This window comes from Squalius cephalus (genome assembly GCF_949319135.1).
Source record: "Squalius cephalus genome assembly, chromosome: 21".
Lineage (NCBI taxonomy): Eukaryota > Metazoa > Chordata > Actinopteri > Cypriniformes > Leuciscidae > Squalius > Squalius cephalus.
The window spans coordinates 34,718,217-34,730,716 of record NC_137142.1 but is presented as its reverse complement, the minus strand read 5'-3'; the positions used below and the strand labels follow the sequence as shown (position 1 = coordinate 34,730,716).

The following is a 12,500-nucleotide window of genomic DNA, read 5'->3' as shown; positions in this document are numbered from 1 at the left end:
CTTAATATCATCACTCCTGAAAAATCCTCTCCCCCTCTCCCTCTCACTTCTGTCATTAGAGCCAACGTGACTTTTTACTGCGCCGAGTCGAAGTGCTCCCAGTGCTATTTGTGTAAAATCCAGTAAACCCTGAGATTATTACTCGTGACATTAGAACAAATGGATATGAGAACGTGCATACAATATAACTAAATTAACGATCTCTTAAATATTTTCTAATTTCACTAAACATTTCATTAAGTTTCGTGAATATTTTTATTAAACATGGACCTTTATGTTCATTAAAAATACTTTATATGCTATTTTTTTTTAATGTAAGCAACTAATTTAGTCGTGCAACCTGGGTACCGGTGTGGTGAGAAGCTCGGCCAGATTCGGCTCGAAGTCGTTCATCTTCGGATGCGGAGCCGCACGCGCTGTCACAAAAAAAGCTGTGCACACAAGGGGGTAATCTTTCAGGAAAAACTGAAGCTTCCCCGCGCGCCGCCATTGATTAGCAGACCATCTCCTGCTGTTAGCATTCCACTGACTCCCATTCATTTTGGCGTCACTTTGACAGCGAATAACTTTACATCTGAGGTGTTTAAAGACTCCATTTGTCCATTATTTATTTCTAAAGAAACACGAAAATGTATAAAAGGCTCCATTACCTTGTATCTTACGTTATGGTCCTGTAGAAGCAGTTTTTGTAAAAATAGGCTAACGATTGCGTCATAACCACGCGACTCTCTGTCGCACAGTAGAGAGATTACCGTATGGACGGGAGGAAAAGCTCGCGGGCGATCGGGGGGACGTGGAGGCAAAATGACAAAGTAATTAATCAGAATACTTAGCAAAAGCTGCTCCTGCTCCTAGCTCATGGACAGCTCCTACTCACGCTCTCCGTCTCTGGAAGATTCGGAAGGGAATGACTCAGATTTCTCTTGGCACAGCTACTAGAAGACAGACGGGCTGCTCACGTCACATCTACGCCGTCGAGCTCAGTTTGAGTCTGCGCAGTCACTCAGCCATCAGGAAGAATCCAGTGGGGTCGCTGTGTCCATTTCTTTTACTATGTATGCGTGCACACCGGCAAGCGAAATGGGGTCTTGCGCACCCAACGCGCTCGACCGCCCACACCGCAATGACGTAATTTTTCCCGCGCGCACCTTAGCGCTCGTGGGGACGCGTCGAGTATAAACCTAGCTTGATCGGTGAAGTATCCCTTTAAGGGAATGTTTCCTTTGATCATTTTGGAATGTTACTTTTGAATCTTCTCTGAAGATTCCGAAACATTTAAAAAACATCCAACTGAAAGTTTCAGATAAAAACATTCCATTAGCAATGCTTTATTAAAGCTACACTGTGTAATATTTTAAGTTGTTTTTTTAGCAAAAAACACTTTGTTCTTTCAAAATTATACAGTACATTCTCATTAATGTGTAATCACTTCAACCAACTAATTAAGTATTCTCGTAAGTGTATAATCTGCCATTTAGAATACATACGAGCGAGTCTCTCGAATGGCGGAAGCCATGTTGTGCCTCCATCTTGAAAATACATTAGACAAAGAGGGACATACCTGGAAATTCAAGCTTCACCTTTCGCGTTTTTACACGCACCGTGACGAATGCGAGGGGGAGATTACTCGCGACTGCCGGCAGATTTGAAATAATACGGCCACCATAGAAGTTAAAACGCCCTCGGCATGGGAGGGGCTAGAAAGTAATATTCAGTTGGTAGTCATAAACAATTTCACCGCTAGATGGGAGAAAATCCTACACAGTGTAGCTTTAATGCTAATTGGTGAAGTATCCCTTTAAGGGAACATTTCCTTTGATCATTTTGGAATGTTACTTTTGAATCTTCTCTGAAGATTCTGAAACATTTAAAAAAACGTCCAACTGAAAGTTTCACATTCCATTAGCAATGCTTTGAGAACATTATTAAAGACAATACTGTTACTGGAAGAACGTTTGTTCAAAACTTCTGAGAACGTTCCGTGTTTTTAAACTCTCAGTGTTCTCAAACTTTTACATTTGATCCCCGTTTGTGAATATTAGGTCACATCTTTATGCAACACCCTTCAGAATCAGCGCTGGAGTCGATCTGAAGGTTCATTCAGTTGTGAAGAGGCTTTCGGCATGTCGACGCACAGAAACGGGAGCCATGCGGACGGTTTAATGTGACACTGATTGGTGGATTTGAGCGGCTGATTGTGGATGTGTGTGTGCCAGGATTCTGTGCGCGTATAATTTAAGCGGCTGGTCTAATTTAAGAGCTCGCAACCGATGATTACAGCGCACAACTGCACCGCTCCCACTGCACCACAGCAGTGTATGTTTCTCATTACAGCGGGCATGAAACCACACACACATGCACAGCACACACACCTGGAGATCCAAACACACACACACACACACGAGACATAAAATCACCGAGTTACGCTTCACGTATATTCATTGAATGGACGGTTTGTTGGCTGCGGTCGCCAGACATTCAGGATCTGCGCCGGTCGTGGGTTCAGTCTCTAGTAGGAGTAATTGGCGAGTTACTAAGATTAGAGTCGGCTCCTAAAACACTTAACCCTTATTTTCCTCAAGGGTCCCGTCTCTTCAGATGATAAATCCGTTTATGGATGCAGAAAGCAGTTGCTCTTTCATTGCTCGAGTGGACTTAAAGGAACCCTAATAATGCAAATCATTTTTAAGTATGCATGGCATTTGTGTTTTTCACGGCATGATCAACATATTCATGTATCAGATTTTCAGCACTTTTAAGGCCATGAAATATTGCGTATGAATTGTTTGAAAGATGGCATGCAAACACTCTTCGGTTAAACTTTATTTTGGGGTGTCATTGTTACATATGTTACATGTACTTACCATAGTAATAACAGTAAATTATGCATAATTACATGCAACTAACCCTCAACCAAACCCTAACCCTATAGTAAGTACATGTAGTTGCTTAATATCACTCAGTACTTAAATATATAATTACACTGTAACAATGACACCTTAAAATAAAGTGTAACCCTTTATTTTAAGGTGTCATTGTTACATTTAAGTACTGATATTAATTATCTACATGTACTTACTATAGGGATTAGGGTTTGGTTGAGGGTTAGTTGCATGTAATTATGCATAATTTACTCTTATTACTATGGTAAGTACATGTAACATATGTAACAATGACACTGTAAAATAAAGTGTTACTCTCTTTTCCTTCAAACTCTGGAAACAAGTCGATAGTTCATATAGTCAGATAATAGTCAGATCGTGGATGTTATATAATTACACACACTCACACACATCTGCATATATTCACAGTCCAGTTTGAAGGTTTTGATGCTGGTGTTTGATGTCAGATCACTTATCTTGTGTGTGTGTGTGTGTGTGTGTGTGTGTGTGTGTGTGTGTGTGTGTGTGTGTGTGTGTGTGTGTGTGTGTGTGTGTGTGTGTGTGTGCGTGTGTGTGTGTGTTTCCTCAGGGATCTTTCAAACAACAGGATTGGCTGCTTCTCTCCTGATATGTTTCTTGACCTTGGCCGTCTCTCCAAACTGTGAGTCTCTCTCTCTCTCTCTCTCTCTCTCTCTCTCTCTCTCTCTCTCTCTCTCTCTCTCTCTCTCTCTCTCTCTCTCTCTCTCTCTCTCTCTCTCTCTGTATCTCTCTCTCTCTCTTTAGCACTGGGAGCCGTTTATCACTAATAATTGATGTTCTAGTTGTGTTTTAATGCCTCTGAAATGTCAGCTGGGGTTTGTGTGTGTTTCAGGAATCTGTCTGGGAATATTTTCTCCACACTGCCGGAGGGGCTTTTCACACACACTCCTTCCCTCCGAGCGCTGTAAGATTTACACACTATATTTTGTACATGTAAATCTGTTAAAATGGGTCATGATATGAGGAGTGCGATCCGTCACTGTGCGATGAAGAACTACTGTTTTAGAGCTCAACACTTTCTTCCCAATCCAAGACAAACATTTACTGAAGCTAAACTGCAAAAATGAGTTCCCATCCACATATTTCTATGCAAATGTTGGGATGGTGCATAAAACCCCCATAAAGCTGTGAATAAAAATGCACATTACTTAGATGACTTTCTTTTTCATTTGATTTGAAGACCTGCTCATTTATTACTGTACGCGTTGAGTCATGTGACTAATAATTGACTCATGTGATTGGTTACTAGTAAGTTTGTCCGAGCACATAGTCTCTAAACCGCAAGTCATTTAATACATTTATTTAGTTCAATTTGACTGTTTTTATTCTCTGGAACACATGAAAAGCTGCTTTATTCATAAATATATTTTTACTTAAAATACATTTGCAACTCTGAAGGAAAAAGTGATCAGAAAGTTTTACAAGAAGTTTTGTAGAATGCTATTATTATTAAAGGGGTGGTTGATCATGATTTGACTTTTCTAACTTTAGTTAGTGTGTAATGTTGCTGTTTGATCATAAACAACATCTGCAAAGTTACAACGCTCAAAGTTCAGAGCAAAGGGAGATATTTGCTTTTAAAGCTACACTGTGTGATTTTTACCCCCATCTAGCGGTGAAATTGTATATGACTACCCAGTGAATTTTAGTTTCTGTTCCTCTCAATTCCGAGGGCGTTTTAACTCCTACGGTGGCCGTATTATTCCAAGATTAACATGGCTTCCAGTTATCGACTTCGTCCATGACAATAATAAACAATACGTCTAAAATGAATAAAACTACAGGACAGATGTCAGGAGGTAAACGTCACCCTTGGAATCGGCTATCCCAGCATAATCAGATTAGGCTAACGTTACAATGTGTACAAAGTAAAAGCAATTAAAAATAACTAAAACGTTCAGTGTCCTTTTTTATATATAGCTTAAAAAATTGCGCCTTTAAAACTATTCATCACCTGTGATCCGTCGCAGCACAGATTTATGTTACAGGGTAAACCATTCACCATTGATGCGAGGATTAAGTTATACTAGAGGTCGTTCTGGCGTTATGCACAACCATGCTATGGTTAGACAAGCAACTATAAAACTTCGAATTTACACAAATGAATTACAACAGGCTGAATTACCTGTCGAGAAGAAAGCAGGCAACCTCGGCGTCCGTTTTAAAATATTTTCTCCTCATGAGCTCTTTCCATCTGGGAAAAGTTACTCCAATATTGACTATGGTCTTGCTGATTTGTCTGTCGCGTTGAGGTTTTAATTCTCTCTTTCAAATGTGAGTACGCACACACACACACACACACACACACACACACACAGCTCGCGAGTAATCTCCCCCTCGCATTCGTCACGGTGTCACTGAGTGAAAAACGCAAAAGGCGAAGCTTGAATTTACAGGTATGTCCCTCTTTGGCTAATGTAGTTTCAAGATGGAGGGGCAACATGGCGACCGGCATTCGAACCCCTCACCCGTATGTATTTTCAGTGGCAGATTATAAACTTAAGAGAATACTTTATTACTTGAAAGAAGTAAATATACATTAATGAGCACATATATTTTTGAAAGAACTAAGTGTTTTTTGCTAAGAATCAACTAAAAAAGTTACACAGTGTAGCTTTAAGGACTATAACAAACGGCTGGACTACACCACATTCCTCCCGGTTTAGTGACGTCACCAACCCTAGAATTTACATAAACCCCGCCCCCTGAACACGATTTATAGATTATCAAGACAGAATATGCTAATCAATGACTAGAAGATAACTATACATCAGCTTCATAAACTCATCAACTAACCATTCAGAAATGTCCTGTTGCTTCTACATGTTGTCTCTTCTTCTTGAGTCTCTCCATCATTGTCTGACTCCGGTTTGAACATAAAAGGCTAAAAGTTTTTGAAATTTTCAGTGCATGTGTGTGTGTGTGAGGTAAAAGAACACGAGCTGTTGTAGCTCCGCCCCCTGCGCCGGGAGCAGCAGCTCATTTGCATTTAAAGGGACAGACACAAAAACGTGTTTTTGCTCACCCTCAAAAAGTGACAACTTTAACATGTTATATAAAAATATCTGTGGGGTATTTAGAGATAAAACTTCACACACACACTCTGGGGACATCAGAGACTTATTTTACATCTTGTAAAAAGGGTATTATACCACCGCTTTAAACAGCAGAACTAATGAATGTATAAGTAAAACGTGATTAACACCATATTTGGACTTCAGGGGGGAAATGAATGATTTTAAATGTATTATATTAACTTTTGATTGTGTTATAACGTGGTGATGCACGTTCATGTTTCTTTTTGCACAAGTCAAGTCACATTTATTTCTATAGCGCTTCATGCAATACAGATCATTTCAAAGCAGCTTCACATTAAGTTGTTAATATGTCAATGTTATAAAATTCATTAATTATAAAACAAATTAAATTTCAGCTGTAAAGCAGCTCTAACAAGACAGTAGTTTCATTATTCAGATCAATTCAATTCAAAGCTGATTCAGTTCAGTTCAATAACTGTGTCATTGCTGCAAATTTGGTGTTGTTATTGCATTAAAGCGATAATAAGACTGAATATGAACGCTGTTTTCCAGGAGCATGGGCACAGACTCTCTGTTCTGTGATTGTCAGCTTCAGTGGTTGCTGTCGTGGCTCAGGATTCAGTCCGTGCGCGTGGGGAACGAATCCGTGTGTGTGTATCCGAGCCGTCTTCATGGACTGGAGCTCCTCAGCCTTCAGGAACACCAGCTCACCTGCGGTAAAACACCGGCACAACATTACTCTGCAATACTAAAATATTATAAATGAATGATCTGGAAGTTAGTAAGAACGAATTATGCCTGTATTATTATAGCATGTGATTCACTAAAGGAATCATGCAAACAGGAGATGCACAAATACTTTTCTGTTAATACGATTCAATTCAGAATAAGCCTCATTTGCATAGGCCTATGGACAAAAGTTTACTGATTGTAGAGATCCAACTCTAACATCTGATTGCCAGTTAAAGCGAATACTGCATGCATCTCCTCTGAAGAGAAGAAAATGTTAAATGGACTGCAACTGATAGATTTATTTTAATGAATTAAATTAAATTATAACAAATTAAAAGCAGTTATTTATTTAAATTTTACAGTTGCAAACCTTTATTTTTTTCACATTTTGCATTTTTAGAATTATTATTATTTTAATTATTATATAGAATTATTATAATTATTATTGCACAAACATTTTTATTAGTAAGAATGTATAGCGTAAGTATGAATCATGCACACTTTGCATGTGTTGTGTGTGTTATTTTAGCATGCAATTCACTCAGATTCACTAAATGAAAATCAGGCAAACCACAAACCCGATTCAATTCACAATAAGCATCATTTGCATAGCTGAAGTTTGCAGAGTTTAAAGTATATATAGACTGCAACAGGAAGATTTATTTTTATAAATAAAATAAAATAAAAAATAAAGTATTTATTTTAATTTTACTGTTTTTTCACATTTTGCATTTTTAGAATAATACAAACATATATATATTATTGTACAAACATGCCTACTTTCTTTGTAAGAATGAATTATGCATGTGTTATTTTAGCATGCAAGCCTCATTTGCATAGCTGGTAAATTTGCATTGATGAATGGACAAAAATGCGATACAAGAAAACAGTTCCAACTCTAAGATATTTTTGGATGAACCTTGTGGATAGTCATTGTAAAATATAATATATAGCCAACTATATAGTGCAAATAAATGTAAAAAAAATAAAAATAAAACCTTAGATAGATGCTTTATCATGCTTTTTGTGCTCCACATTCTGACAGATGTGCTGTTTTAAGTGTCAGAATCTCATGGCCTCTTGTGCCTTATGCTTTATTTCATGCAGTTTAACTGAATTGTCATGTTTTGCCAGCATTACGCGCTCTGCAGAGTGTGCTCATGATTTCTGACACAGCTGGAATCATCTTTTACAGACGTACAGCAGTTATTTTCACAGTAGCGCACCGAAACTCATCCCGAGGCTCAGTTTAACACTCATTATGATGTGTATAAGTATGATCTGAAACGTAAGATCACTAACAGGGACATTTATCTCAGTCTACATAGGCAGCAACCTTCATTTAAGACATCTCCACTGATTCATGTCTTTATATCAGAGAATCTGTATGATTCATTTTAGTGAATCGGTTCGCTCAGAGGGTTTCGTTCAGTGAACAGCTTCAAAAAAGATTAATTTGCTGATTGTATTAGTTATATTTATGTATCTGTTCAAGATTAATGCAATTCATTAGATTAACTTTCAAAAAGCTTTAGTTTAACTACATTTAAATGATGTGCTGGTAAGATTTACAGGTTCAGAGAAGCTTCACTGTAGTCCATTGTCATTTTTGTGTCATGTATACACTATTATAGTATTTATTGATATTTTGAGTTTAGGTTTAATTTTTATATATTTAATTTTTCTTTTCAGCTTTAGTATTATAAATACTATTATTTATTACTATTTATTTGTTATATTTCTTTATTTTACTTTTACTTCATTTTTTATTTTATTTTAGTATGTATAGTATTTATTAATATTTTTAATTTATTTTTTAATTTTTATTTATTTATTTGATAAACTTTTCGGTTTTAATTTTAATTAAAGTTTTAATAATTTTACTATGCTTTTGTCATTTTTATTATTTTTTATTTTATTTTTTATTTCTATTTAGCTTTAATTCATTTTTATTTCAGTTTTAGTAATTTTAGTGCTTCAACATAAGGCTTCAACTTAATTTTATTTTCACTTAGTTGCATAAATAAGTTGCAAGTCCTTTAAATATTTTTTTTTCCCAATAACAATGGCTAGCACTAGTCTGTGTGAGATCAGTCTCCTCTGACTCTCTCTCGTTCTTCGACAGACTTTTTGTCTTTTCTGTGTGTTATTACCTGCTGTGTGGTGATGAGTAGCAGATGGAGCAGAAGCCCAGTGTAACACACACTCACACACACACACACACACACACACACACACACACACACACACACACACACACACACACACACACACACACAGACTCACTCTCTCTCTCTCTCTCTCTCTCTCTCTCTCTCTTTCACACACACACACACACACGCACACACAAAGTTATTAATTTAGTTCATTAATATATGAGAAAACCCTAATCTCATCGTCCAGCTCAGTTCAGATCTCATATAATGGTGTCAATGCAGCAGATCAATAATACTGTTAAATATTAAATGTCCCCATCTAAGCAAGCCAAAAGCCAATGCCAACAAAGGCGAAAGAAAGGCGAAAAAGGCGACAGTGGCAAAGAACCAAAACTCAAAACAACCTTAAGAGAAACCAGACTCAGTCGCTCAGTTCTCCTCTGGCCAACGAGCGAACAGTGTACGATTATGATTCAGGCAGCATTACAGGTCAGAGGTCAGATTGGATCGGAACATTCAGAATATTATCCAGTTTCATCTGGTTGAAGATCGGAGTATGGAGACGGGTTTGTTGAGGATCAGGGGAGAGTCTAGTTGACACCATCTGATTACATCATGCGTTGTGGTCGTGTCGAGGCGCAGGTCCTCCATCTGATCTGGATACGGTCTGGATCCGGCTGACTATATCATGCGTTGTGGTCATGTCGAGGTGCAGGTCCACCATCTGATCTGGATACGGTCTGGATCCGGCTGACTACATCATGCGTTGTGGTCGTGTTGAGGTGCAGGTCCACCATCTGATCTGGATACGGCCCGGATCCGGCTGACTACATCATGCGTTGTGGTCGTGTTGAGGTGCAGGTCCACCATCTGATCTGGATACGGTCTGGATCCGGCTGACTATATCATGCGTTGTGGTCATGTCGAGGTGCAGGTCCACCATCTGGTCTGGATACGGTCTGGATCCGGCTGACTACATCATGCGTTGTGGTCGTGTTGAGGTGCAGGTCCTCCATCTGATCTGGATACGGCCCGGATCCGGCTGACTACATCATGCATTGTGGTCGTGTTGAGGTGCAGGTCCACCATCTGATCTGGATACGGCCCGGATCCGGCTGACTACATCATGCGTTGTGGTCGTGTTGAGGTGCAGGTCCACCATCTGATCTGGATACGGTCTGGATCCGGCTGACTATATCATGCGTTGTGGTCATGTCTGGGTGCAGGTCCTCCATCTGATCTGGATACGGCCCGGATCCGGCTGACTACATCATGCGTTGTGGTCGTGTTGAGGTGCAGGTCCACCATCTGATCTGGATACGGTCTGGATCCGGCTGACTACATCATGCGTTGTGGTCGTGTCTAGGTGCAGGTCCTCCATCTGATCTGGATACGGCCCGGATCCGGCTGACTACATCATGCGTTGTGGTCGTGTCGAGGCGCAGGTCCTCCATCTGATCTGGATACGGCCCGGATCCGGCTGACTACATCATGCGTTGTGGTCGTGTCGAGGCGCAGGTCCACTATCTGATCTGGATCCGGCTGATTACAGTAAACCTCGGAATAAGCAGAAAGACTAACATTAGCGTAGATGCCATTCTTCTTATAATGTAATGACTACATAAGGTGTTATAGGAAGTGTTCCCTGTTCCGGCTGTCCTAATTTATGCAGCCTAATAAACATTTAACTGATTTGAACAATATGAATGTATAATGTTCTATATGAATGCCAGGTTAAAGAGATGTGTTTTTAGTCTAGATTTAAACTGACAGAGTGTGTCTGCTTCCCGGACAATGCTAGGAAGACTGTTCCAGAGTTTTGGTGCTAAAAAGGAGAAGGATCTACCCCCAGCAGACGATTTTGATATTCTAGGTATTATCAACTGGCCAGAATTTTGAGGTCGCAATAGACGTGAAGGACTATAATCGTTAAGAGCTTGCTCAAGTACTGCGGAGCTAAACCATTTAGTGCTTCGTAAGTAATCAGCAATATTTTAAAATTTACACGATGTTTAATAGGTGTAAAATTTATACGATGAAATAAAACAAAACTGTCAATAGAACAGCCTTGTTTTGATAACTGCAAAAGAAAGATTACTTTTTTACACTCACTCACACACACACACACACACACACGCACACACTGTCTCTCTCTCTCTCTTACACACAGACACACACTCACACACTCAAACACTCACTCACTCACTCACTCACTCTCACACACACACACACACACACACACACATTCACACACACAGACACACACTAAATTTAATTTGCGCTGTTCACTTTGCTTGACATAAAAAGCTAAGAAATTAGTCAGATGAAGAACATCATCTAATTTCTGTTCCAGGCTGCGTCCATCTAAATGTCTGACTATTTTAATCCAGTTGAGTCCGTCAGATGGTGACTCAGTCTTGAGTCATGAGGAATTTGAGTTGGGTAAACAGAGATGGTCATTATAAAGGTAGTTTGTGGAGAGGCTTGTTTTCCTTCTGTTTCCTTAAAGTCCCCCTGTAGTCAATCATTTTATCCTTTAAAACTCATCTTTTATCACCAAAATTACATATTTAAAAGTTTTTTCCTTGAAAAAAATGTCTTCATGCCTTAAAATATCTTGAATGTAACTCGACACCCTTGCCTCATTTAGTATACGTGGTTCTATGAATATGCAAATGAGCCCCGCCTCCACTCACTCACTCAGCTCAGAGATCCACTCGTTGACGATCACACGTTGTGTGTATTTTCTTGGCTGAATCTAATTATTATAAAAGAAATGCTGATCAAAATAGTTTCAGGTGGAGTTAAGTATGTCTATGTCCCGTTCTTCATCAGTGTGTTTGTGTGTGTGTGTGTGTTTCAGACGGACCTCTGGAGCTGCCCGTCCTGCAGCTCATTCCCACCCAGAGGCAGCTGGTGTTTCGCGGGGACCGTTTGCCCCTGCAGTGCACAGCCTCGTTCCTCGACCCGTCCATCAGCCTGTCCTGGAGCCACGAGCAGCGTCCCGTCCACACACTGGAGGAGAGAGACCTGAACGTGGAGGACAGCATCATCCACGACTGCTGCCTCATCACCAGGTCAGACCATTACACACACACACACACACACACACACACACACACTTGCTCGCTTGCTCACTCACTCACTCACTCACACACACACTCACTCACTCACTCACTCACTCACTCACTCACTCACTCACTCACTCACACACACACACACACTCACTCACTAACTCACTCACTCACTCACTCACTCACTCACTCACTCACTCACTCACTCACTCACTCACTCACTCACACACACACACACACTCACTCACTCACTCACTCACTCACTCACTCACTCACTCACACACACACTCACTCACTCACTCACTCACTCACTCACTCACTCACTCACTCACTCACTCACTCACTCACTCACACTAACTCACTCACTTACTCGCTCACTCACTCACTCACTCACACACACACTCACTGACTCACTCACACTCACTCACTCACTCACTCACTTACTTGCTCACTCACTCACTCACTCACTCACTCACTCACTCACACATTCATCATCCACGACTGCTGCCTCGCACACTCACTCATTCACACACTCACTCATTCACACACTCACTCACTCACACTCACTCACTCACTCAC

General features: G+C 39.9%; 1 protein-coding gene across 1 annotated transcript in view; it reads left to right on the top strand.

The window, feature by feature from the left end:
• Positions 1 to 12,500, top strand: part of adgra1b (adhesion G protein-coupled receptor A1b) — a 158,647-nt gene that overhangs the window by 26,924 nt on the left and 119,223 nt on the right. The window contains exons 4-7 of the mRNA XM_079855666.1: positions 3,472 to 3,543; positions 3,754 to 3,825; positions 6,512 to 6,675; positions 11,711 to 11,924. Of these exons, the coding sequence (XP_079711792.1) occupies positions 3,472 to 3,543; positions 3,754 to 3,825; positions 6,512 to 6,675; positions 11,711 to 11,924 (522 nt within the window). The remainder of the gene's footprint in view (positions 1 to 3,471; positions 3,544 to 3,753; positions 3,826 to 6,511; positions 6,676 to 11,710; positions 11,925 to 12,500) is intronic.